This window comes from Mytilus edulis, chromosome 13, assembly GCF_963676685.1.
Source record: "Mytilus edulis chromosome 13, xbMytEdul2.2, whole genome shotgun sequence".
In the NCBI taxonomy this organism is placed as follows: domain Eukaryota; kingdom Metazoa; phylum Mollusca; class Bivalvia; order Mytilida; family Mytilidae; genus Mytilus; species Mytilus edulis.
The window spans coordinates 10,048,508-10,073,467 of NC_092356.1; the positions used below are offsets into that span (position 1 = coordinate 10,048,508).

Sequence of the window (24,960 nt, forward strand, 5' to 3'; positions counted from 1 at the left end):
TTTTTTGTCTAGTTAAAGTCATAAGAAACCTCAAATAAAAAAAAAATAATGCATAATATGTTTTTTTTATAACTCAATGGATAGTTTTCATTATAAAACTTGTGTACATATACTTTTTGCTGAAGAAAATTCTTTAATTTACTGATATTTAGAAGAAGTTTACTTTATTTAATTTGTTTCCTTCCCCTGACATATTTTTCGTATGCAAAGTGACCTCAGTGTGACCCATCTCGTAAAAATCCGGTGATCTCAATATGCATGGATGTCCTTAAAATAAACTATTATCTGAATTCACATGTTAAACACGTGCCCAATTTCCGTGCTTTTTTGTTGATTTTTTGTCGATTGTTGACAAACAGGTGACAATCGTTTAACTTCCGCTTCAAAACACGAACTTTAATTACCTGCCATATTTTCACAACAATACTGACCGTTTGAAAAAAAAATTGATACTTATACGAAATTTACACGAAAAAAATTATAAATTCGTGCACAGAAGACTAAGTTTATGATGTTTGTATGCATTGGTTTAAAAATTGGAAGAACATTATTTTTCACCGGTCACTCGTTTCTTATGACTTTAATTGTAACAACAATTTCAACATTTGTTTAAGTACATCTTTGTAATTTTAAAGATCAATTTCCTCTGCAAATTGTCCTATTTCTGATTTTGCTGCCAAGAGTAAAACTGAAGCTGAAGGTTAACACCAACATTCCATAAGTAAGACAAATGTCACACAAAAAATCTTAAGAACTACTGGTGCATTGATAGGTGCTTGTTTAATTTCCAGTGACAAATATTTCATATATTTTTAGGACGAGAAAAAAAATCAACAATTAAACCAATAGGTTAATTTAATTCAACTGGATATAGGCCTTTAATGCATGAAATGAGGACTGTCATTGCAAAATAATGGTGGATTGGATAGGGGGAGAAATATTGCCATCAACAGGTAACCAAGACATAAACTTCATCGAGTTGTTCCTGTTATTCCTATTGATTTTGTTGTTCCTGCTGTTGCAACAATTTTATAATGCTCAAATATATCAGGAGTTCTATTGAACAATATTGATTAATAAAAAAAAATGTGTCATTTGACTTGGTTTCTAGTGAAGAATTGTCTCATCAGGAATCATACCACTTCTTCTTTTTTATATGACAGACAACAAACCCACAACAAGCACTGAAATAAAGGGTCTGACATCAATAACTTATTATAAATTACAAACTTTTAATTAGAAAACTATAAATGTCTAAAAAGTATGGTTATTTTACATGTTTGAATACAAAATCCATATTATCAAATGTTCAACACTTTCTTCTGATGCATGCCCTTCAATACACCCTCTGTCACTTCTTTACCTTTCTTTAAAATCTTCTTATGAAGGAGAGATAAGAACAGCTTCACCTGAAAAATAGGAAGCAATCTATCCAAAATCTTCTTATGAAGGAGAGATAAGAACAGCTTCACTTGAAAAATAGGAAACAATCTATATAAGGTAAAAAATTGTGAAAATTGTGATTAATTGCTTTTTGCAAATGTAAAAGAAGGGTGAAAGATGTCAGAGGAACAGTCAAACTCATGAATCGAAAATATACTGACAACGCCATGGCTAAAAAAGAAAAAGACAAACAGACAAATAATAGTACACATGAAGCACAACATAGAAAAGTAAGGACTAAGCAACACGAAACCCGCCAAAAACTGAGGATGATCTCAGGTACTCCAGAAGGATAAGCAGATCCTGCTCCACATGTGGCACCTATTGTGTTGCTCATGTTATTACAAATCCAGTAAATACTCTAAATTCGGTAGGTCAAATTCATGAAAAGGGAAGGGGATTGTAGTTACGACGCAAGAAACATATCCAATATCATCTGTGAAACCTCCTTATCTTTTGCCTTGATTTTTTACTTTGTTATTTTCTTTTCTTACCTGATCAGGTGGTAGAAGTGTGTTGAAATAAGCAGGTAATTTCTTTCTACTGATATTCCCTCCCTTAATGATTTCTTCTAACACAGCCAGGTAATTATTTCTGTTCATGATCTGACTAGAAATAGCTAGAGTCTCCTCTTCATTAAATGCCTGTAACCATGGAAATATATATGTTGTAGTAGTACATGGAACAAATATGAAATATAAAAAAAAATCTAACAAAATAATAATTCTATATGCCGTTGTCTATATTACACAGAACAAAGTTGCCCTATTAACAATTATATATATAAGACCTCATCATGAAACCTAAACATTGATCTATGAATTGACCATAAAAATTAGGTCATGTTCAGATAAACCCTTATCTTACGTCTTTACACTAAATACATTAGATGTGGGATGTGTACTGTGATTTATATTTTTGTCTTTAATATTTAATTTTATTGTTAGTTGCAACACTGTGAGAACTCTCAGGTCTGTATTTGTGGAAGTTTTAGGCCTTTGAACACCCTGTGTCAGACATCAAAAGAAAGCCCACACTTCCAAAAAAAAAAAATCTTTATCCAATTTCAAATTCTGAAATTTGTATTTGAGCTCAAAATAAACATTTAAGGAGGCTTGCGGGTACAAAAATTTCAGTGCAAATGCATGAAAAATCTAAGGAAATCATTTCCCACCAAATTGTAACGGCTTAACATCTCAGAAACAAGAACCAAAAATACTGAACTTGCATTTGTTCTGCTTTTTTAGTTCTGTTTTATATATATATATATATATAACACACGGCCAGCGAAAGCTCTTTTTTTGAGAGCCCAGGTGGTCGTGTGGTCTAGCGGGACGGCTGCAGTGCAGGCGATTTGGTGTCACGATATCACAGTAGCATGGGTTCGAATCCCGGCAAGGGAAGAACCACAAATTTGCGAAAGCAAATTTACAGAATAACATTGTTGGGTTGATGTTTAGACGAGTTATATATATATATATATATATATAGACAGGTTTTTCCAATTATCTGCCTTAGTTTGTGATGCGACTCATAGGCGTCGTGGTAGTAGCGATCCCCATGCATTACAACCGTGAAAAAAATGTAAACAAGATATACATCTATCTCTCAGAACGCATGCAATTTTAAAACGTAAACATGCACAAGAATGTGAAACGTACTTGATCTGGGTAAATTACAGAATAAATCATAAAGTAATTAGATAAGAAATGGAGATTAAAATTATTAAAAGTATTAGTGTGTTAGGCCAGGTGTCCGGTGTCCTAAAATATAACTCACGGTATTTGATACGTTTTAATAAAATTAACGGTATCAATTTTCTTGCACCAGATGCGCATTTCGGCAATACATGTCTCTTCAGTGATGCTCGTGGCCAAAATATTTGAAATCCAAAGCTTATATAAAAGATGAAGAGCTATAATCCAAAAGATCCAAAAGGTCCAAAAAGTATATCCAAATCCGTAAACGGAATCAGAGCTTTGCATGAGGGAGATACATTCCTTAATTTATAATAATTTCTATCATTTTGTAACAGCAAATTTTAATAACACAAAAAAAATCCGTATTTTCATGCCAGTACCGAAGTACTGGCTACTGGGCTGGTGATACCCTCGGGGACTAATAGTCCACCAGCAGAGGCATCGACCCAGTGATAGTAATAAAATTAACGGTATCAATTTTCTTGCACCAGATGCACATTTCGACAATACATGTCTCTCCAGTGATGCTCATGGCCAAAATATTTGAAATCCAAAGCTTATATAAAAGATGAAGAGCTATAATCCAAAAGGTCCAAAAAGTATATCCAAATCCGTAACCTGGACAAAATATATATGAATGTTAATACCCAGGTTACAAATGGATTAAAGTATATTGATTATTATTACACATTTATAAATAAAAATAAAATGTCTTGCCCGGTCAAATGTGATAAATCAGGAAAAAAAAACAGGTACAATTTTTATTGAACTCAAATAAATGTCTGTGGTCGGACCTAAACTTCAACAATCTTCTAATCCGACGGTGCTATAATTCGACAGCATGCTTTTTTTTCCGGCGCATGTTTACTTAGATAATCTGAAAAAAATATACCTTTAGACAAGTACTGTTTGATGATAATCTTTTTCACAGAAACGACTTTTTTTGCTTGTGGTTCGACTCGCGTATACTGCTCAAAATTGAGTGACGTTTGCTAATTATGGCGTCGGGACATATGTAAAATTTGCGATTTAATTTGGCCTAGTAAGTTTTGAAATTTCACGACCCATGTTATCAATAAATAATACAATGATATAGTTATTAAGTGTTCGATTCTGATTTCTTTTGCAGTTGTGGGATTATCTCGATGTGTCGAAGACCTCTTGGTATTAGACCCCTCTATAAATTCACGATGTATATAGTACATGACTTTGTGCAGTATTACAGTATTACATTAGGGATGTATATTGGACCATCATCCTTCTCAGTGAACTGTCGGAATTTCTGGTTGATGCATATGCTTCCGTAGGTTCTAGTAATCTATTTGATCACAAAGACCTTTGAAAATCTTTTCTAATGTGTAAAATTTCATAATTCAAGCACATAATAATCGACTCAGGAAAGTTCAAATCAAGTTTCAACAGAAAATACTGTATACGAAGTGGATATATGGTTTTACACTAGTAATTTTGGGGCCCTTTATAGCTTGTTGTTCGGTGTGAGCCAATGCTCCGTGTTGAAGGCCGTACATTGACCTATAATGGTTTACTTTTATAAACTGTTATTTGAACGAAGAGTTGTCTCATTGGCACTCACACCATATCTTCCTATAGCTATATACTTTAAGCACACATGCCTTCATATATGGACCATGAAGACTTTGTTTATAGTGAAGTGCCCTTAATAGTAAGTTTTGTTGGGATTTGTCTACGGATGCAGCTGTTTGCAAAAACTAAGTTTTTCAACAAGAACTCACACCTCTAAAGAAATGTGCAGGAACGGATTGAGAAGGGTGCCCGAGCCCCCTTATGAAGCTTCATTCATGGTGAATTCATTTTTTTTACAGCTTCCACTACAAATTGAGTCTTGTTTGAGGACCCGTGGTCCCCCCCCTTTTCAAAATCATAGATCCGCATCTGATGTGTAGGTATTCTATACAAACAGAGGCAGATGAACTGTAATCATCGGAATAATTTTCATAGATAATTTAAGTTTGACGACGTGTCAACATTCGTCTGCCAGTGTATCAAGTTTTATTTAAAAAAAAACGTATTGTGTGTAGTCGGCACAACTTGTATATTTACATATTTTATTTATTGAGTTTTCCACATCTGAAATTTTCTACGATCATTTGTACAACTTTTAACTGCACAAGAAATATCTCCACCTTTTTTTAACTTTCGGCAGTATTCATAGTAAAATAAATAAGAAAATTAAGGAAATACAAATGTAAACAGAAAATCGATAATGCTTTGATTAATACACGTGCGTTATTTTTCACGGTTGTAATGGCGGATTGGTCACGTGAGAGGTTAATGTTTTCTAGGTCAGTTATAGATAAACCCGTCTATAAATATACTTTCAATTAAACAGTTTTTCAAAACGCTTGTTATTTTGAAACAGAGAAGCTTAAGAAAACATCCTTAAAAAATCAATTCATTCTCCAAATCCTACTTCTCCTTACCTGATGGTACCATCCAGTTGGGATAATTAACATTTCTCCAGCAGTAACTGTAACCTCTAGATACTGGGCTTTATCAAAATGTGGGTACTTGGTTGAATCTGGCACAAAAGCATCAATTGGGCTGAAAATAGAAAACAGTGAATTTTAGCTAAGGATAATATGCCAAATTAAAGCTTAATGAAAATCTGCAAAAGCAAAAAATCTTGTTCAGAAGGCATCATTATGAACAGCTAAATGTTTACTGTCAAATCATTTGTTTCCTGTATACCAATTTTTGACCATTGAAAAAAAAATTAAGGAGACTTAATTTCATCATGTTCATAGTGTTTTCCAAAATATTAAGACTGAACACAAGTGTGGCCACTTCTATTTGAGCCAAGAAATGTCTAAAGTTAGCAGAGATACTAAAATTGTGAAGATATCAGTATTTTTACATGAATTACTGATGCTAGTTCCTGATGCAGGTGAAATGCCATGACAAATATTTTCCTCTACATACTAACTTTTGATTGTAAGAAGCTTCTGTTCTGATTAGGTACAAATCCAAGAAAGTTATTATAAAAATAATAATAATTCAATAAGGTTGTGTATAGTCCATGTATCTACATGTATCTTAATCTAAGGTTAATAATAATTTAAAAGTTGCAAAAGATAAATAACTTTAAAAAAGTAAACTAAATGCATGTGTCAAGACAACTCAGAAAAATACAAATTTTACACTAAATAACACACAAATGGAAAACTTATACAAACAAAATAAAATTGATTGTTAGAAGCTTCTGTCTAAGTTTGGTGCAAATCAAAGATACTTTAAGAAAGTTATTAAAATTTTAAATATTTCAACAAGGTTGGGTTTTCATGTCCATGAATTTACATTTAACTATTATCTATATGGTAAATAATTATTTAAAAAGTGCAAAAAATAAATCATTTAAAAAAGTAAACTAAATGCATGTGTTAAGACAACTCAGCAAAATACAAATTTTACTGTAACAATTACACACAAATGGAAAACTTATACAAACAAAATAAAATTCTACGACTATAGTAAACAAATACAAGCTCTAAAGCAGTGATTTATTACAAACACCAAGAACATCTTTAAAGTGTGTGTTAGAGGTGTAACGTTACCATGGTTACTCACAATTAATTCAGTACTTTTGAAATACTTCAGGAAAGATTTTATACATAAAATTGAAAATGGAAATGGGAAATGGTCAAAGAGACAACAACCCGACTTAAGGGGGCTTGCGGGTCTAAATCAAATTTTTTATTTAATATAAGATTTCGCCATTTTTTTCTTTAAATGAACTTTATCTTATACCTAATAGAAAAATAAAATAAAAAAGGGGGGTCACTGATCATTTACGTTCACAATCTGACTTCGAAAGAAGCATACATTTTTGTAAAGGTACTTTTTTTCTGTTGAACTAATAGGAGAAAAAGAGGTAATATCGAAATAAAAAACGAATTTAATTACAGAAATCGCTCAAATTTTACAATTATTTAGTTAATGTATAGCTTATTTGAAAACAATAATAAAAAATATAGGTCACCGATGAGTAAAAAAAGATATTTCAATTTTAATGACACAAAATAGCATTTTTGCACCAAAGGGAGATAATTTGGAGCTTTTTTCATGATATAAACATTTTCAAAGTCACCTGGGGCCAACACGAATTGATTTTTTGGAATAATATTTGTACCACATGATAAAGTAACAACTACTAAAGGTAATAAATAAAATTTGTAACGAAAAATAAAAGTTTATTTTTTTTCTGAAAATCTTATACCCGCGAGCCTCCTTAAGATTACATCTGAGCTGATTCAGATAGAAATCGACCTTATACCATGTACAAGTGTTCAATTGAATCTAAAGGACTATGGGTAATTTCATTGTTCGTACCCCTAAATGAAAATAACGTCACGTCATTGGTTGAATTTTCCATTGCTTAGGAGGATTATAACCAATCACGATGCTTTGGTGTACACTTTTGAAAATATTACCCAGAATGCATTAGATTCTGAAACAGCGAATTATTCATGTATAAGACTTTGATTGTTTTTGGACTTAAGAATTTAAAATTTCTATCCCCAGTGAATCGTTACACCATTAATGTGTCTCGAGTACACATATCACAACCACAAGTGTAGAGAATTACAATGTATTACACGTAGTGAAACGTTACACCACATATGTATGTAAATGTATACAACAACAATATTTGTATTTATACCTATCATATCGAACACAATCCAGAGGAAAATGACATTTCCTGTTTGGATATATATATAATAACTCATCCTGTCCTGGTGGAAAAAGCTTGTAAACAAAAATATAAAAATAATTGTCGTTTATTTATTTCAACAGTTTATACATTAAGACTTTTCCTTGATAAAAACTGACATTTAAATACTGAATAGTCCTGAAAGGAAAACTATCCTAAATAAGAATATAATGTTCTCCATTAAATTGTTTTAAATTTGTTTAGCTTCGAAGCTGACTATGCAGTGTGGGTTTTACTCATTTTTGAAGATTGTATGGTGACCTGTAGTTATTATTTTTGTGTCATTTGGTCTTTTTTGGATATGTCACATCTTTTTATTTTCATATTATGTGTTTCATCATGCTTACGGAAAACTATTTGCACAAATCAAGTGATATTTTAAATTAAGCTTGATACATATCAGAGTAATGTGATTCATAAAGCTAACAATGTTAAGAATTGCACTTGTTTTTTGGTTTAGATTTTTTGGGGGGTGAGCATAATTAAACGTGTAATAGTAATAGTAAGAGATCAATGCTTATGCTAAAGTATTTAAACAAATCGCTCGTCGATTCATTCATTAAAAAAAGACTTACTGCTTTAACTTGTTGAATGTATATCAGTAGCAATTCAGGTCTAAGTAAGTGTAGCCTTTGTATTCTGTAATACTTAATCATTTACTATATTACTGTGTTTCTGCTTTCTAGATTAGCACTACATGTACATGTACTATCAAGATGGTGCTTTTGAATTGATGTAAAAATTAAGAATGGCCAGTAGGCAGGGTAGGTTCAAATAACCATTTTGATGGAAAATTTATATAAAATATAGAATGGCCAGTAGGCAGGGTAGCTAGGCTCAAATAACCATTTTGATGGAAAATTTATATAAATGAATGTCAATGTATCTTACCATCCATGACTTTTGTCCATACAATACAGCATTTGTAGCAGTCCAGTTGTAAGGGTCCATATGTAAACTGGACCTAGAAAATTGTGAACCCCATAACATCAAACAGTCCCATGGTCTTACTTCATCTGGGAAGAGATTAAAGAAATTTTCTTCTGCATACACCTGTAATTAAAAAAAAAGTAAAAGTTCGTGTTTTTATTCAGTTTATTGTCAAATTAACATTATAACTTATCTGTAGTATCAAATCTATATATATGAGAGTTATCACAGTTAATTTTAGTAAGAGATTTATTTATGCCTTTTTCATTAATAGAAAAAATGGTCTTGTAATTTATATCGGAATCCGATATATATCACAGCTAATTTAAGCAAGAGATTTCTTCATCAAATTGCACTAAACTTAGATAGTGTCACATATATAGATATAAGAAGATTTGGTATGAGTGCCAATGAGACAACTCTCCATCCAAGTCAGGATTTGTAAAAGTAAACCATTATAGATCAAAGTACGGCCTTCAACAGGTTTTTATGTTTATCTTTCTCCCCCAAATATTTTCCTTTTATGTTTGATTCACTTTGATGAAAAAGCACCAACAAGAAACTGATTTTAAACAAAAGCACCAACAAGAAACTGATTTTAAACAAAAGCACCAACAAGAAACTGATTTTAAACAAAAGCACCAACAAGAAACTGATTTTAAACAAAAGCACCAACAAGAAACTGATTTTAAACAAAAGCACCAACAAGAAACTGATTTTAAACAAAAGCACCAACAAGAAACTGATTTTAAACAAAAGCACCAACAAGAAACTGATTTTAAACAAAAGCACCAACAAGAAACTGATTTTAAACAAAAGCACCAACAAGAAACTGATTTTAAACAAAAGCACCTTGATCATGACCTGGTCGGTTAAAACTCTTAGTCTAGATCTATATAATTTCTATGCTTTTTCTACAGTTAAAGTGGCAGTATTAATGTACATCACATACATTAGGACCAATATCTGTATTACTGTACATCACATACATGTACATTAGGACCAATATCTTTATTACTGTACATCACATACATTAGGACCAATATCTTTATTACTGTACATCACATACATGTATATTAGGACCAATATCTTTATTACTGTACATCACATACATTAGGACCAATATCTTTATTACTGTACATTACATACATTAGGACCAATATCTGTATTACTGTACATTACATACATTAGGACCAATATCTGTATTACTGTACATTACATACATTAGGACCAATATCTGTATTACTGTTCATTACATACATTAGGACCAATATCTGTATTACTGTACATTACATACATTAGGACCAATATCTGTATTACTGTACATTACATACATTAGGACCAATATCTGTATTACTGTACATTACATACATTAGGACCAATATCTGTATTACTGTACATTACATACATTAGGACCAATATCTTTTTACTGTACATCACATACATTAGGACCAATATCTTTATTACTGTACATTACATACATTAGGACCAATATCTTTCTTAAGTTCAGGTCTGGTGACTATAAATAGTTCATCCTCAAGATAGGTCCAACCATTTGGTCCAGAAGTGTCCAGCTCACTAATGAAAGTGTCCATGTCCACTGCTACTGCTGCAGGTTTGCTATTCTGAAGGAATTCAGCTAGTTTAAAATGAGTTAGAAACAAACGCATTTGTGAAGTAACTTTGATAAACGTTGACTCCACAGAAGAAGCACTTTAATAGAACTACTGTTAACAAGCAATTGAAAAATGGTGCACATGGCAAATTTAAAGTATATCATAGACTGTTTAAAGTAGAGACAATAAGTTATATATATCAAGCTTTCCACCACGAGACAAAGGCAGTTCCTACTTCAAGGATTCCTTAACACAGCATTGTTGAGTCTTGCTAGGCTTTTGCTCTTAATTTTTGGTTACTACTCAAGTTGTCATTTAGCATGTTTAGAGAAGTCTGAACTTTTTTAGCACTTAAATAATTTTAGACTTAACTGTATTTTTTTGTTGATCCTATATTGACATTTAATAATATTGATTTTAATGGCCTAACTGATGTACATGAGTTTAAAAGTTTGGAAGTGTTTTCATGCAGTTACAAAAAGTTTCATCTGAAAAGGGAGATGTGAACAATAGTCTATAGTCGCCGTCACGTAAAATTGGCACCATGTTTTTTGTTAAAAAATTTTTAAATATCAGCTGCGTTTACTCAAGATGATGTTTTTCTTTTAGCAGAAGTAAAATCCTGTCCAAATATCCACCACTGTCCTACCTTTTATTGTGTTTGCACTGTATAATCCTGACCTTCACATTTTTCAAGATTATTTACATTGTATAACCGCCATCTTGGTTTCTATGAGGGTCCCTTATTCCATAACATTCGTTACTCTCCGGTAATATCATTGTCATTGATGATACAATTTCCAGCGCTTTTTACGTTAGGATGACACGAAAAAGCTCAGAGAGACACAAGAAAATGGAGAACACGTGGAACTCCACGGCAACACTTTGGTAATAACAATGTCGGATTACACCATACAAATTAATCTTGGATTATGTGAAGGTCAGGATTATACAGTGCAAACACAATAAAAGGTAGGACAGTAGTTGATTTTTGGAATGATATTTGATTCCGCTAATTGAAAAACATGATCTTTAGTAAATGCGGTCGATATTTAAGAAAATTTGACAAAAAACATGGTGCCAATTTTACGTGACGGTGACTATAGTGCAGACTTGCAAGCCTGAATGTAGTCAATACTATTTTTATTTTTTTACAAGCTGGAGTATTTTAGTAACCTATTTTTAAATACAAAATTCAGCAATTTTAGAAATATTTAGTTAAGATAACAAGTTTTCAAATTTTTACTTATTAATAAACAAATTTTTAAGTCATTTTTAACCAAGTTAAAAATTGCTGGAGTCTTTACTTTTTATAGTTGATTTCATGTTGTATGCTTTTAAACATATTTTGGTATATTTTTAATTTAGTAATTTTGTGTACAAACTTGTGTACTTTTGTTTATACATGCAAAGCGCTTAGAGTAATCATGGTAGTTGTAGTTTTATATAATGCGCTATAAAATTTGCCTTGTAATAAATAAATAAAAAGTAGTGTTATAAACTGGCTGTTTCTGTAATGGCACTACTATAGATTCAAGGTTTGCTGTATTGGCCTCAAGGCCCGTAGGGTCGAGCCTCGAGGGCTAATACAGCTGATTGAGAATCTATACAGTCCCAATACAGAATCAGCCAGTTCATAACACTTTTATTAAATAATTCAACTTTGTCAATAAAGACTTGTCCTGAATATAGAGCCAATATTTCCAATACGGACTGGCAATGAATCTTGAATTACATGCACAATATATTATATGTTTACATGTTATTCAGGATTCATTGCCAGTCCGTATTGGAAATATTGGACCAGGCTGAATAGCAATATAGATCACATGATTTATATGACCAGGACGACGTCACCTGCTGTTTTGGTAGTATTATGGTTGTTTTAATCGTATTATTTTAAAAAGTACTCTATTATTCGCACCTCTGTCTGGCAATATTAATGTTAATTTTGGAGTGAAAAATTGTGAACTATATATATACATGTACAACCCTGAATATGGAAGATGCATGAAATTGTGTTGTTTTTTTTTTGTGTTGTTTAATTGATGTCTTGTGGATGTATACATATATAAACATTGTACCATGTCTGTTATTCACCAGTCATTTAATTTATCAAAAAACAATAATCAATCAATCATTTTATTTTTAATCCAAGGAGAGACAACTCATGTGCAAATTGAAGCATGCAGAGAGAAAGAAAAGACCTACTCACCACAACAGCTTTTACCATAACTTTTTCATCTGCATAATTTTGTTGAAAGAAACGTTTAGTCCAGTTTATAGCTGGCCATTTATCAACAACGTCCGTTATTATAACAGGCCTACAAAACATATAAATTCATAATTTATAAAAAATAATTTATTATTCAAACTGTTTCAAAATCAGGGTCAATGATCATGATGATGAGCTGTTATTCTTCAACTTCATTGTGTTCTTTAATCATTAATCTTTAATGGATAGTTGTCTCATTGGCTACATGTATAATGTCAAATTTTATTATTTTGTATATATATCTGAAAAAAAAACCAACTATGTAACCATGATACATTTTAACCTAATAACAAAAGTGAACACACTGAAATGTCTTGCCTGCTTTTTTGATCAAAATTGAATTTATGTTTCAAGCCTTTAAAGCTGAGATTAATCATTGTTAATACTTCAAATATCACACAAGTTGTCAAATACAAATGGGTCACCTAACTTACTTCCATTAAAAACACTAAAATTCACAAATAATAATAATGTATAAAATTGAGAATGGAAATGGGGAATGTGTCAAAGAGACAACAACCCGCCCAAATAAAAAACAACAGCAGAGGGTCACCAACAGGTCTTCAATGTAGCGAGAAATTCCCGCACCCGGAGGCGTCCTTCAGCTGGCCCCTAAATTGTGCACACACAATTATAAGTACATCCTCAACAGCATCTTACGTGCAAACTTTCACCATTGCAAATCACCTAAACTACACAATGTTTACCCTTTGTCATGATTGTCTGATCATATCGTAAAAAAGTCCCAAAACATGATTTTGTGAAAACCTCTAGCTACGTGAACATTTTTCTGAGTAGATAGCCAGCAGCCTTAAATTATCAAAGACTGTGTGAAAAAAAAAAGTTGTTAAATTATATACATGTACAATTTGTACAAATATTTAGCATGTTTAGTACCTTCAAATATAAACCATGTAATAAATCAATAATGCATACATGTATAACAAACACAAAATTTGTGGTCCAATCAAAATTATACCATTTGCCATCATAGATCATGTACATATTTAGATATCAAATATAAAACCATTCTTAAACAAAACTGTTGGGTGTTGCCTTCCCATGCCTTGTGTGAGTTTTTTTTTAACAACAACAACTAGAGCTTGTAAGTTCGATGTTCTAGACAAGAAAATTTCATTACAGCAGGAAAAATTCTTTAAAATAATTTTTTTAAACGAAATGCGTTATAAATTTTTTGGGGAAGACAACATCAAACAAATTAAACCACTGCTGCATCATTAGTACTGTATATATACATGTACATCAAAACAATAAATATTGTAGTCACATAAAATCCTACCATTTGCCATCATATATATCCCAGAATTCATCTAAGGACAGGCCTGACCTCTTTTCTATGCTCCACTGATCTAAAGGGTGGTTATAAAATTCCATATTCTCTTCCCTTGTTTTTTCAGCTTTTGTGTAATCATAAATATAAGGAACTGAAGTCAAATTAATTGTTTCATCGGACGCAGAAAGTAAATAATCTGATTTATTGGCAGCGCTGAAGGATACAGCTGTAACTAAGACAACAGAAATGATGAGCACCAGCAGGAGGCGTAGGGGTGTGACTAATTCCTCTGACTCCATCTGTTTAGCCAGTCTTTCTGCTTGTAGCAGCTCCTTAGATATGTGTCTTTTCATTTCTTATTCTTCATTTGTAAATTAACAAAGATTTTTTTCTTTCTGTGATTTAAAAAAGAATTTTCTTCATTTTGTGAATAAGAGAAATATATTTTATTATGATAATTAGCATTTAGAACAGTCTAAATATTTGTTGTTTCAGCAATATATAAATTCTGAAAATAAAATTAAAAACTTTATTGTTGGCAAACTTCAAAATGAAAATTTAATCATTTGTTAATGTAGCTTTGTTAAACAGAATAAAAAGCGAATGTATCCATGGGCGCAGATGATGCCCCTTCTTGCACATAATGGTATAATGGTATTAACTCAAGAACAGTTAATGTGACACACCCAGTCTGCACCAAAATCTTTTTCTAACTGCTAGTCCAAATACCAACATTCCAACATTTTTCATAGGCACCTGTATCTTGTTTAAACAAACTTTTGCAAATACTAACTTGTCTGAATAAGATCCATAAATATATATCTTCAGTTTAAAGTAATTTTTTTACAGGATTTGATGCATGAAATGAAGTTGAGGTAAAGTGAAAACTGCCTGACAGACTTGACAACCTTACAAGGTATGCATATATATATGCTAAAAAAAGTCACATGTATCCAGTTACTCAAAAATAATTCAGAGCATGAAGAGGATTCTTTAGGTTATCTCTCATGCCTGTGGGATTGTTTTTATTAGAGCTCTTCAAAAGTAGTAGTTCAAAAGTTTTGAACACTCAAAATTTGCCAAGGACTACCATATTTTTGGTATTTTGCAATTTCTATGGCTGTCAAAGATTTTCTCCAAAATCTTATTAAAGTACCATTCTATTTTTTAAGACTGTATGTTCAGGTCTCTCAATTACATTATGTATTATGGGAATAACATGAATAGTGTGTTGGGTTGCTGTTACATTGACAATTTTCTATAGACCATATAAATTTAATAACTTTTGAAATCTTTATTTTGAATTAATACACTGTAAATACAGAAATTATTGTGTGCATTTATCATGTTTATTATTCAGATTTTGTTGTTTGATTTTAATTTTTGAGATTTCAAAATGTGATCGAGTTAAAACTATTGCGTTATATACAGTACCTATCATATTTTCGCAAAAAAAAACAACATTGCAGATAATGTCTGAATTTAAAGTATTAGAAAGATAATCACTTACAGTTACGGCTTGTTTTCTGTTTCATTTGATGAACTGTAAACTTCGTTCACAGTAACATTGCACCTTTCCACATAATATACCCTGAAAATTACAAAAAAAATATTTCTAATATTTTCTAGAAAAACACATAATTAAAATATTGATATTTGCTTTACAATATTCATGAACACAAACAGTGAACTATAGAAAATGTGCGAATTAAATGATTCGTAGCAAATTTTCCCAATGGAATATTGTGCTGCTCAAAGTGCTAAAAAATCAATTCTATAACAATAACATCACATGTTTTAAATCAGGGTCTGGAGAGAGGGTTCTTCAATTGTATATTCTTTAATCTTTCAAGCCATTTTTTTATACTCTTCAATATACATTTTCCCCATTCTAGTCTATTCTTTATTCTCTAGAACCTCATTATTCCATATTTCTTATATTTTTGGTTCTTTTTTTCTCTATTCTTTATTGTTTTAGCCCATTTTTCTGCAGTATTGTAATTCAAAATAAGACCCTCTTAAATTAGTTCAAATATACATGATGCTTTCCTTTTAAAAGCAAACTTATAGTTGTATATATGTTTACTGTTTATTGCTGACAAATTTAAAGGCATTTAATTTATCAATTTTTTCATATTATGCAAACATTATCTGATTGAATCTTGTACATGGCATAACATTAATGTTACTAATCAATGTTAAGTTTATAAAAGTGGTTTTAAATTATATGGGAGTATCAACTAAAAAATTCAATACTTAATTGATAAGGTGCCACTGGGGTTCTGTTATCCCACCCTTTTCATTTAATTTAGATTTTAAAAATGTAAACCTTCTCAAATATTGCGTAGATAAAAATATAGCCTTTTCCCATAAATTGTTTGGGTTTCATGTGGTGGGTTACATACATTGTAAGAGTGGAATACCAATTTCAAATTTTGCCAAAAGAGAAAAATTGGTTTATAAAAACACAGACCAGAACACTAAGAACGATGACAGACGAAGAAGTTATGGAACTTTATTGACATTATCATATATTTTGGATAGTTTTCCTGACCTTTTCACCATTGTTCACATATTTTCAAGCTTAAAAAAGTGACCTATTCCAGTGGCAAGTCATATCACCTTGTACATAACAAGAGCCTGAAACCCCCAACCCCTCGCTTGCTTCACTTTTAAAACTGGGTAGATCATGAAGTGACTAAGTCTGAAACTAGGACATTTTCTTGCTGGTTCCTTACATGTCCCCATTGATTGTCACAAAGATATATATCGTAGCAATCTCAATGACATTATTTATTAAGCTGTCATGTTCAAATACAGTCCAAGTTTGCACCTGAATCTTTACTGGTCAAGACGACCTGTATTCTAATATTTTTCTTGTGTGTCTAATCAAACTTTTGCAAATTTATACTTGCTAGTCCACAAAAATATTCATGACATTAAATACTAGCTACATGTACATGTATATAGTCTGCATGGGACATCAGAATACTAGCTTTATACCTTATATATAGATAATATAGTAATTTTGACTTTACTAACATGAAAGGTCTCTAAACAGACATAAGCTCTAAATGGAGCTTTTGTTAGTACATGTATAAGTGATAATTATATAAGCATACAATGTATTAATCATGTTAATAATGTGTATCAGCAGGGAAAAATGTGAAAGCATACAAATAGTGTACTATGCCAAAACAAATACATTTACATGTAATTAACAGCATATAAATTTTCTGAATTCAGCTACAAACAGATTTAAAACCAGCTGTAATAATATTGAGATCGAATTGCAAAGGCAGCTTTAAAATTTTAAACCAGAAAATTTCTTTCAAGTCAGACAAGTTAGGCCCCTCTATAACTCAGATTTTACAGTTACTGTAACAGTGATAAACAGGTTATAGGTAGCTAGTGGTTGGGCAGTGACAGAATCAGTCTTCATCAGGGTTCCCACTAGAATGTTTCATGGCGAGTCCTGGGACTCATCACTTTTAAAAATGGTGAGTCCAAAAAGATTTTGATGAGTCCACATGGTCCAGGAAGCATATATTGAAATATGGCTTAAATAAAATTAAAATGATGCGTGTTGGATTCATAGTTTTTATCATATCAATAAGAAATACAAATGTATGATCTCTTAATAGTAACTGTTTATCACTGTTTATTACAAAATATATAACAGACTACATGTACTCTCTGGGTCTATCAATTCTTGGTGTATCATGCCACATTTAAAAAAAAATGTTGGTTTGTCATAGTCAGACTGCCATATAAACATGATAAAAAAGACTGGGTCTAAAGGTAGGCCTTTTTGGGGTTTTTTTTCTTGGGGGAGTGGGGGTTAGAGGAATGTCAATGAAGTTCACTATATATATATTTTAACTTTGGAATCCACAACCCTGAAGCTGAATTTTAAGAAAATTTTAGTTGGGTTCTGTTTGCCAATGTGGAGAAGATTTTTACAAGTTTGAAAGCAATTTTACAAGTTTGGGATCATCATGTGGGTCTGTGGCTAAGCGTGCACATGAAGACTGCAGAATCATGACAATAGACAATAATGGGCAAATAAATGATAAATGTGTCCACATGGACACAGGCATTATGCCAGGGGTCCTCTTGCTTAACAAAATGATTAAAGGACATAAATCAAGAATAGTAAAAGTGATGCTACCCAAATTCATACTTGATCTGTTTTTGTGGAAACAGCATTTTGTACAAGTTTCATAACATTTGGTTGCAGCAAACAGAAATTAGAGAACGGAAACCAAAGACGGTGGGACAAACAGAAGGACAAGGGTTGGACTTGTGCCCCCATTGCTACAGGGGGCATAAAAAGTATAAAGAATAGAAAAAAAAACACAAATACATGTATATAAACATAATAAACATGATAAAAATCGAAGAAAGAATAATGAGGTGCTAAAATACACCTTAGCGCTATTTAGTCCATTCCGGGAAAAACAGTCATTTTACAACTTCCTGTTTGGGTCACCAGCCGAAAAATGGAGGTCATCAGTAGTGAGCTGAGGGAGAAAAAACTTTAGAAAGTGATCATCAAGAAACTTTGATATAGTATGATCCACTTTTTTCGAAATTAAAATTGAAGTAAAAAAATGTTTTGTTTGAAGTAGTTTGGTAGTTTAAACAGGTCTCAATAAAAAGTAACATGCATGGTGAATAGTTTAAACAGGGTCCCAGATAACTTCAACTGGATGAAAAAGTTGTGTAATTTTAGAACGTATCCGGAATGGAATAAATAGCGATTAGGTGTATATAAACAAAGACAATGAAAGAAAGGAGAATAATCATGATAATCATGATAATGGACAAAAAGTAGAAAGAATCTATAGAAAAAAATGAACTAAAAAAATAAAGAATACAGAAATGATGTTCAAATCACAGTTCAATATTGGGTCAACTTGCAGTCCACATTTCAGTGATGCAGATTTCATTCCAAAATAAATTCAAACATTGTCAAAAGACCAACGAAGTCCAAGAAGCATTTAAAACCTTTGAATTATTGTTTAAGGCCATCTGTAACATTGTTACTTTCATTCATCCATAAATATTTATATACATTTTTTAGTTCGGAGTTCGTGCACCATGCACAGGTGTTGTGTTGATAGACATTCATGTTAGACATACAAAATGTAGCAGATAATATAAGGGTGTATCATATCGCAATGTGTATTTGTGTAGAGTGTACATGTAGATTACTTAGCTCTAGTGTTATATTAAAGTATGTTTACCAGTACACTTTCAATGACTTTGATTGTCTCTTAGCTACATGTATTATACATTTATATATACAGGGGGAGGGGGGACCTTTATTGAGACTCACAAGTCTTCTTCTTCTTCCAGTTTAGTGGCAGCAATCAACTGTCTGATTATTCTGCCACTGTGTGTTGCGCATGAAAGTCTAACAAAAATTTAATTAAATTTATATTTTGTGAAAGTTAAAATCCTACATACAGGTGCTCATTATAAACAAGTGTTTATGTCTATTTTGTTAGCCAAGCCTTGAAGCATTCAAGACTCAGGGCGGTGGTAGTGGAAAGTGGTAAGGCATTCCATTCCCTTATATTTTGGATAGAATGACATTTTCCTTATATCCGTTCTACAAAGAGGAACCTGGAAACATCCAGTCCGAGTTGTTCTTGACAGCTTGATGCTCGGCTTGTTGGAATAAGCCTAGATGTTGCATCTATATTAACTAGGCAGTTAGAAATTTTGTACATCATTCACATCCTTGTTGTTCATCTCCTCTCTTCTAGCTGTTGCCATTCAAATTCGGGATAATTTCATGTTCTAATATAAGCTCAGGATTTCAGGATCAGGACCCCGACTAGTCCAAATAATTATGACGTCTTGAAAGGCTATTATAATTTTTTTCTTTGACGCCTTATATATAATTACTTGAAAATTCTACATCAGAAATGAATGCCATACAGTGATAATTCATCGCATCTTTAGTGAAAATGAATCGCCTTTAATAATTGATATTCTATATTATGTTGCTTTTATAACACATATTTGAACTTTAATACATTCATTTTACATTAAAAAGAAACATCCTAAGGAAATTATAATAGCCTTTCAAGACGTCATAATTATTTGGACTAGACCCCGACCACCCTCTCTATCAACATTATGCTAGAGTGACCAATTAATCTCGACATTTTCGCGTATGATCATGCTGATTCTGTAATGTTTTAACCTTTAACAACAAAAGTTGATTATACATACCCAGATAAACGCCTTAGTTACTGATTATTGATGTTATTTTGCATCAGCCAAAGGGAAATAATTCTAAAAAGATATGTTGTCTAATATTAAGAACCAATCACGGGTATACCATTCCGGTTTTTTTTTAATTCACAGCCGTGGTCGTTCGAATACTCCGAATATCTTATATCTACCTGAATGAAACCTTAATAAATAACATCATTTATTGAATAATTGGAAAATTATATAAAAAAAAATAAAATTAAATGATAGTATGACATGTTGGTGAATCATAGACAATAAACAGTGGCGGATCCATAAATTTTCATAAGTGGGGACCCACTGACTGACATAAGAGGGGACCCGCTCCAGTCACGCTTCAAATGACAATGATTCCTTATATAAGCAACCAATTTTTTTCCCAAAAAGGGGGGGGGGGCCGTGGGCCCTCTGCCCCCCCACCTAAATCCGCCTCTGATAAACAATATTTATTAGCACAAACACATTTACATAAATGGTTAATATGGCATACAAAATTAAGACAATAAACTGACAATAGTTAAATTGATTATAACTATATTGGGTGACAGTGGTATTCACAGCGAAGAAAAAGAAGACTATAAATATCAACAATATAAGAAAAGAATCAAATTAAACTAAATTCACAATGTCAAGACTTGTAGCTACTATTCTATTAACAGTATTTTGTATCAGTTTTGCTTGCCAACAAAAATACATAGAGACGTTTACTGTTTTACTGTTAACAAAAGTACGAATGAGTGACCAAACATGGAAATCGAAATAGGTCAGTTTATACAATCAAATCCCCAAAAAAGCATATAGAGTTTTAAATATTTAAAATATTGTGATAAAGCCGAACAAATTTCCTTCATAGACAAATTAGAAACAGTATGGGATTTCCTTATAACGATATGCATGTAACGGGAGTGGAAGTTTCCACTGGCTTCGTTTTCCCGTTGTCTACCCAAGTTCTGGGATATCGGACAAAGTACGTAAAACTACGTAAATATAAACAAGATGTTTATTTTAAAGACATATAAATGGTTGAACATAAGTTTACATGAATAAATATACGGTGGTGGCTAGTCTACTTGTATAAATAAAGGTTCCATCGCAAGCCAAAGTATGAGCGTCTGCTCATTTCAAATCCTTAGTGTAGACTGCCCAGAACCCGGTGAGTGACGTCATACTTATAGTTCCTATGGACAACGAGCCCGGCCGGGCACGTGCCAGAACAGGAAGTCCCGACAAGGATAATTTCATGGCCGGTCTCGGAAGAAAGAGTTACGGAACTATAAGTAATTCTAAAGTTAACCAACATCCCCAAATAAATAGAATATAGACAAGTAAACAAAGTGACCACCATTACACTCCCCCTCTCTTAAGACATAATGTGCCAACACATTAGTCCAAAGATCGGTGAGGTATACTTACCAAAATTTAGAATACAGACACATATAATTATCAACAACAATTAATTTACTGTTAATGTCAATAAATAATTTGAAAAATAGTTCAAGGTATTCAATTGTTTCATACCGACCAAGGTATATATTTATAATTGAATTAACAATTGATACTACATGTATATAAGTAGGTTTTTCAAAAAATTATTAAAATTTTTTAATTCAATTATAAAGTTCGAGCGGAGCATCCAGGCACACATCGTGTCCAAGGTTCCAGGTAGGTAAATAAGGTAAAATTGGTCTAGTAGAGTTTCCAAATCTGTAAAGTAGTCCAAGTAAGTGTTCCCCAACATTTATAATTCCATGTGGTTTAGTTACGTTAAACTTATCGTCATTAAGTACAATATAAAATCCAATATGTTTCCTCATTGTGGCCAGCTATCCACGCACTGAAACAATTTCAGTTTAATCTCCCATATTCTGTCAGACACTGGAATAAATTAAGAAGCACATTCTTCTTGTAAAATCCTGACTCACCAAGAGTCTTTAAAAGTCTATCATACACGAGCACTGCACCACTTGATCGGGTGCCCCAATATGTAATTTTATAGGTCACCGAAAGCATATAGCCCATGGTATTACTTTAACCATATAAAACACACATTTCTATACTGAAATCCATACAAACTGATTGTTTGTTTATTAAATATATTCAAAAATTAGAAAGTCATATAAAATAATTGGACTGCAATTATAAATCATTCCTTGTATTCCAGTAATCCCCAAACAATATCCTTAGCCATGTGGACAACATACCCATGGTGAACCAATTAAGGTTTACAATAAAAATGTATACGCAAAATATATACCTATTCTCGCGCATCTAGCACCTAAGGTATTTCCAAAATTGCCTCTGTATACACCACCGAAAGCAGCTTCCAACAACAACTAAAATAATGAGTGTACGTTCTTCTATTATCTTTATTCTAGTCACAACTCGTACCAGACAACCCTATTCCAGCTGTATGACAAAAATGTCATTTTAATCCAAATCCTCGCTATATCCACACTTTCTACATTTACCTAAGCCACATTGCTTAGCAACTGAAAAGATTCAGTATTATTTTCCTCAACTGACGTAACAATCCCACCAAACTGAAATAATTCAGTTTATTTCCAAAGGTCAACGTTAAAATAAATATCAAGATGATATTATATTATAAATATAACTGAGTACAAAAACTGTACTTTTAGTCCTTTTTACAATATCAAAATAAACCGGACAAATTTCCAGTATAATATCCATGATGGCACAATATAGCCTATGACTTACGGTACCACTTTTAAGTTTGAGTAGTTAATTCCCTCCTTTCCATGCAAGAAAGGTAAATAATTGTTATTACATCCACACTGACAAGACATAGATATGCAGACAATACTGCATGACAGAAATGCAAGTACAAAGTACAAAATGTACTTTTTAATCCAAAACAATTTGAACTATAATCAAAACAAATTATTTGATTTTCCAAATCCATTTATGACAATAAATATGAATACGAACCAATAAACAAAACTAACAAATTAAACAACTTTTTCATGGTTAGAACGACAATGAGTATTCCCCATTGGTACCTCCATACAAACATTCCTTAGATGGCAGGTGCTTTGACATCGAAAATATGACGTCATATTGTAAACATGGCGTAAACAATCGCCGACTTCCTGGAAATTGAAAAGCCATAATAAGCTTTCTACCACGATAAAATGCAGCTAAATATTTTATTTTGATGTGGTGTACACAAAAATGTTGTGTTTGTTTTCCTCTTATGCAAGACCAGCATATTTCCTCTGGAACGTGAACAAAATGTTCACCTTGTGCTCCAATTTGGAATTTAAAATCTGGATTTCTAATTTCATTTTCTGAAGGTAAGTCACCTTTAATTGTATTGTTGTAAAAAACGATATTACATGCAGTACTGGTCATTGTCGGACCGGCACAAACAGCGGAAATGACAAGCAGACGAACAATAAACTGTTCGATTTTGACTCCTAGGGATACAAAAATCCCTTTTATTCCGACCATATCGCCGAAATAATGTACAAACAAAATGTTTGTTTTAGTTATTGTCCTCTAATATCCCTCGGACGAGCCCCCAATGTAACGGGAGTGGAAGTTTCCACTGGCTTCGTTTTCCCGTTGTCTACCCAAGTTCTGGGATATCGGACAAAGTACGTAAAACTACGTAAATATAAACAAGATGTTTATTTTAAAGACATATAAATGGTTGAACATAAGTTTTATATTATAAATATAATTTAAAAACATGCACTCAACAATTAACAATTTAAAACTGGTAATAAATTAATGTTCATCAATAAAAGAAAATTCAATGTTATATCGATCTCTGCATACACAGTTCATCACTATCCAACGTTCTAAGTGTAATCGGTAAGTATATCAAATACAGTAATTATTGTCACATTTGAAATAAACAGTTCATCTTTAAAATAAAACCTGACTCACCAAGAGTCTTTAAAAGTCTATCATACACGAGCAAAATTTATGCAACTATTAATTTAACCTTAACAGTTAAAATTCCAATGTAACGGGAGTGAAAGTTGTGATGTTCGTAATTTCGTATATATATATATAAAACTATATAGTTTCCCGTCTTGTTTCCTGTTTCCCTGGTTCTGAGATATTATAGTCAGATAATAAGTAATTCCTTATATAAGTTCTGATGATTTATTAAGCTATTGATGTCCGTACACTTTAAATACAGTGGTCGACGTTCTTACCATCAATCTATTGTTTTCCCCCAGGGTTTTTCTAGCAGCCGTCAGTATGACGTATATATCCGGGCTATCTCGGGACTACGCGCAGCTGTTAGTGTACCCACAAAGGACCCGACCGGGCTCGGGACTAAAGAAAGTGTCCCGACCGGAAGTATAATATAATGTTAGAACGTCAACCACTACACTCCCCCCTTCTTAAGACCTAATGGGCAACAGCCAATGCACATTAGTTCCCAAGAAGGTACAAAATATAATTTAAAAACATGCACTCAACAATTAACAATTTAAAACTGGTAATAAATTAATGTTCATCAATAAAAGAAAATTCAATGTTATATCGATCTCTGCATACACAGTTCATCACTGTCCAACGTTCTAAGTGTAATCGGTAAGTATATCAAATACAGTAATTATTGTCACATTTGAAATAAACAGTTCATCTTTAAAATAAAACACATGGCACGAGTATGACGATTAACAGGATGCAGAATTCAATGTATC

The 24,960-nt window shown here is 32.2% G+C and overlaps 1 protein-coding gene across 1 annotated transcript; it reads right to left on the minus strand.

Annotated features, from left to right (window-relative positions):
* Positions 1–1,212: 1,212 nt before the first annotated feature.
* On the minus strand, positions 1,213–20,359 carry LOC139500590 (uncharacterized). Its single transcript, XM_071289346.1, has 10 exons — positions 20,255–20,359; positions 15,519–15,599; positions 14,015–14,376; positions 12,655–12,763; positions 10,305–10,448; positions 8,785–8,946; positions 7,843–7,928; positions 5,606–5,726; positions 1,938–2,087; positions 1,213–1,409 (listed from the first exon to the last, which is right to left on the minus strand). The coding sequence occupies exons 3-10, from the start codon at positions 14,359–14,361 to the stop codon at positions 1,302–1,304; spliced, it is 1,227 nt and encodes a 408-aa protein (XP_071145447.1). The 5' UTR covers positions 14,362–14,376; positions 15,519–15,599; positions 20,255–20,359; the 3' UTR covers positions 1,213–1,301.
* Between the last annotated feature and the right edge of the window lie 4,601 nt (positions 20,360–24,960).

Bases quoted from the DNA above. Each gene is read 5' to 3' on its own strand.
- LOC139500590 (XM_071289346.1), bottom strand. From the start codon at position 14,361: ATGAAAAGACACATATCTAAGGAGCTGCTACAAGCAGAAAGACTGGCT. The intron at 12,764-14,014 runs GTAGGATTTTAT...TATGTTTTGTAG, and splicing joins GATATATATGATGGCAAATG to GCCTGTTATAATAACGGACG. The intron at 5,727-7,842 runs GTATAAATACAA...TTCTATTTTCAG, and splicing joins GATTGTGTTCGATATGATAG to CCCAATTGATGCTTTTGTGC.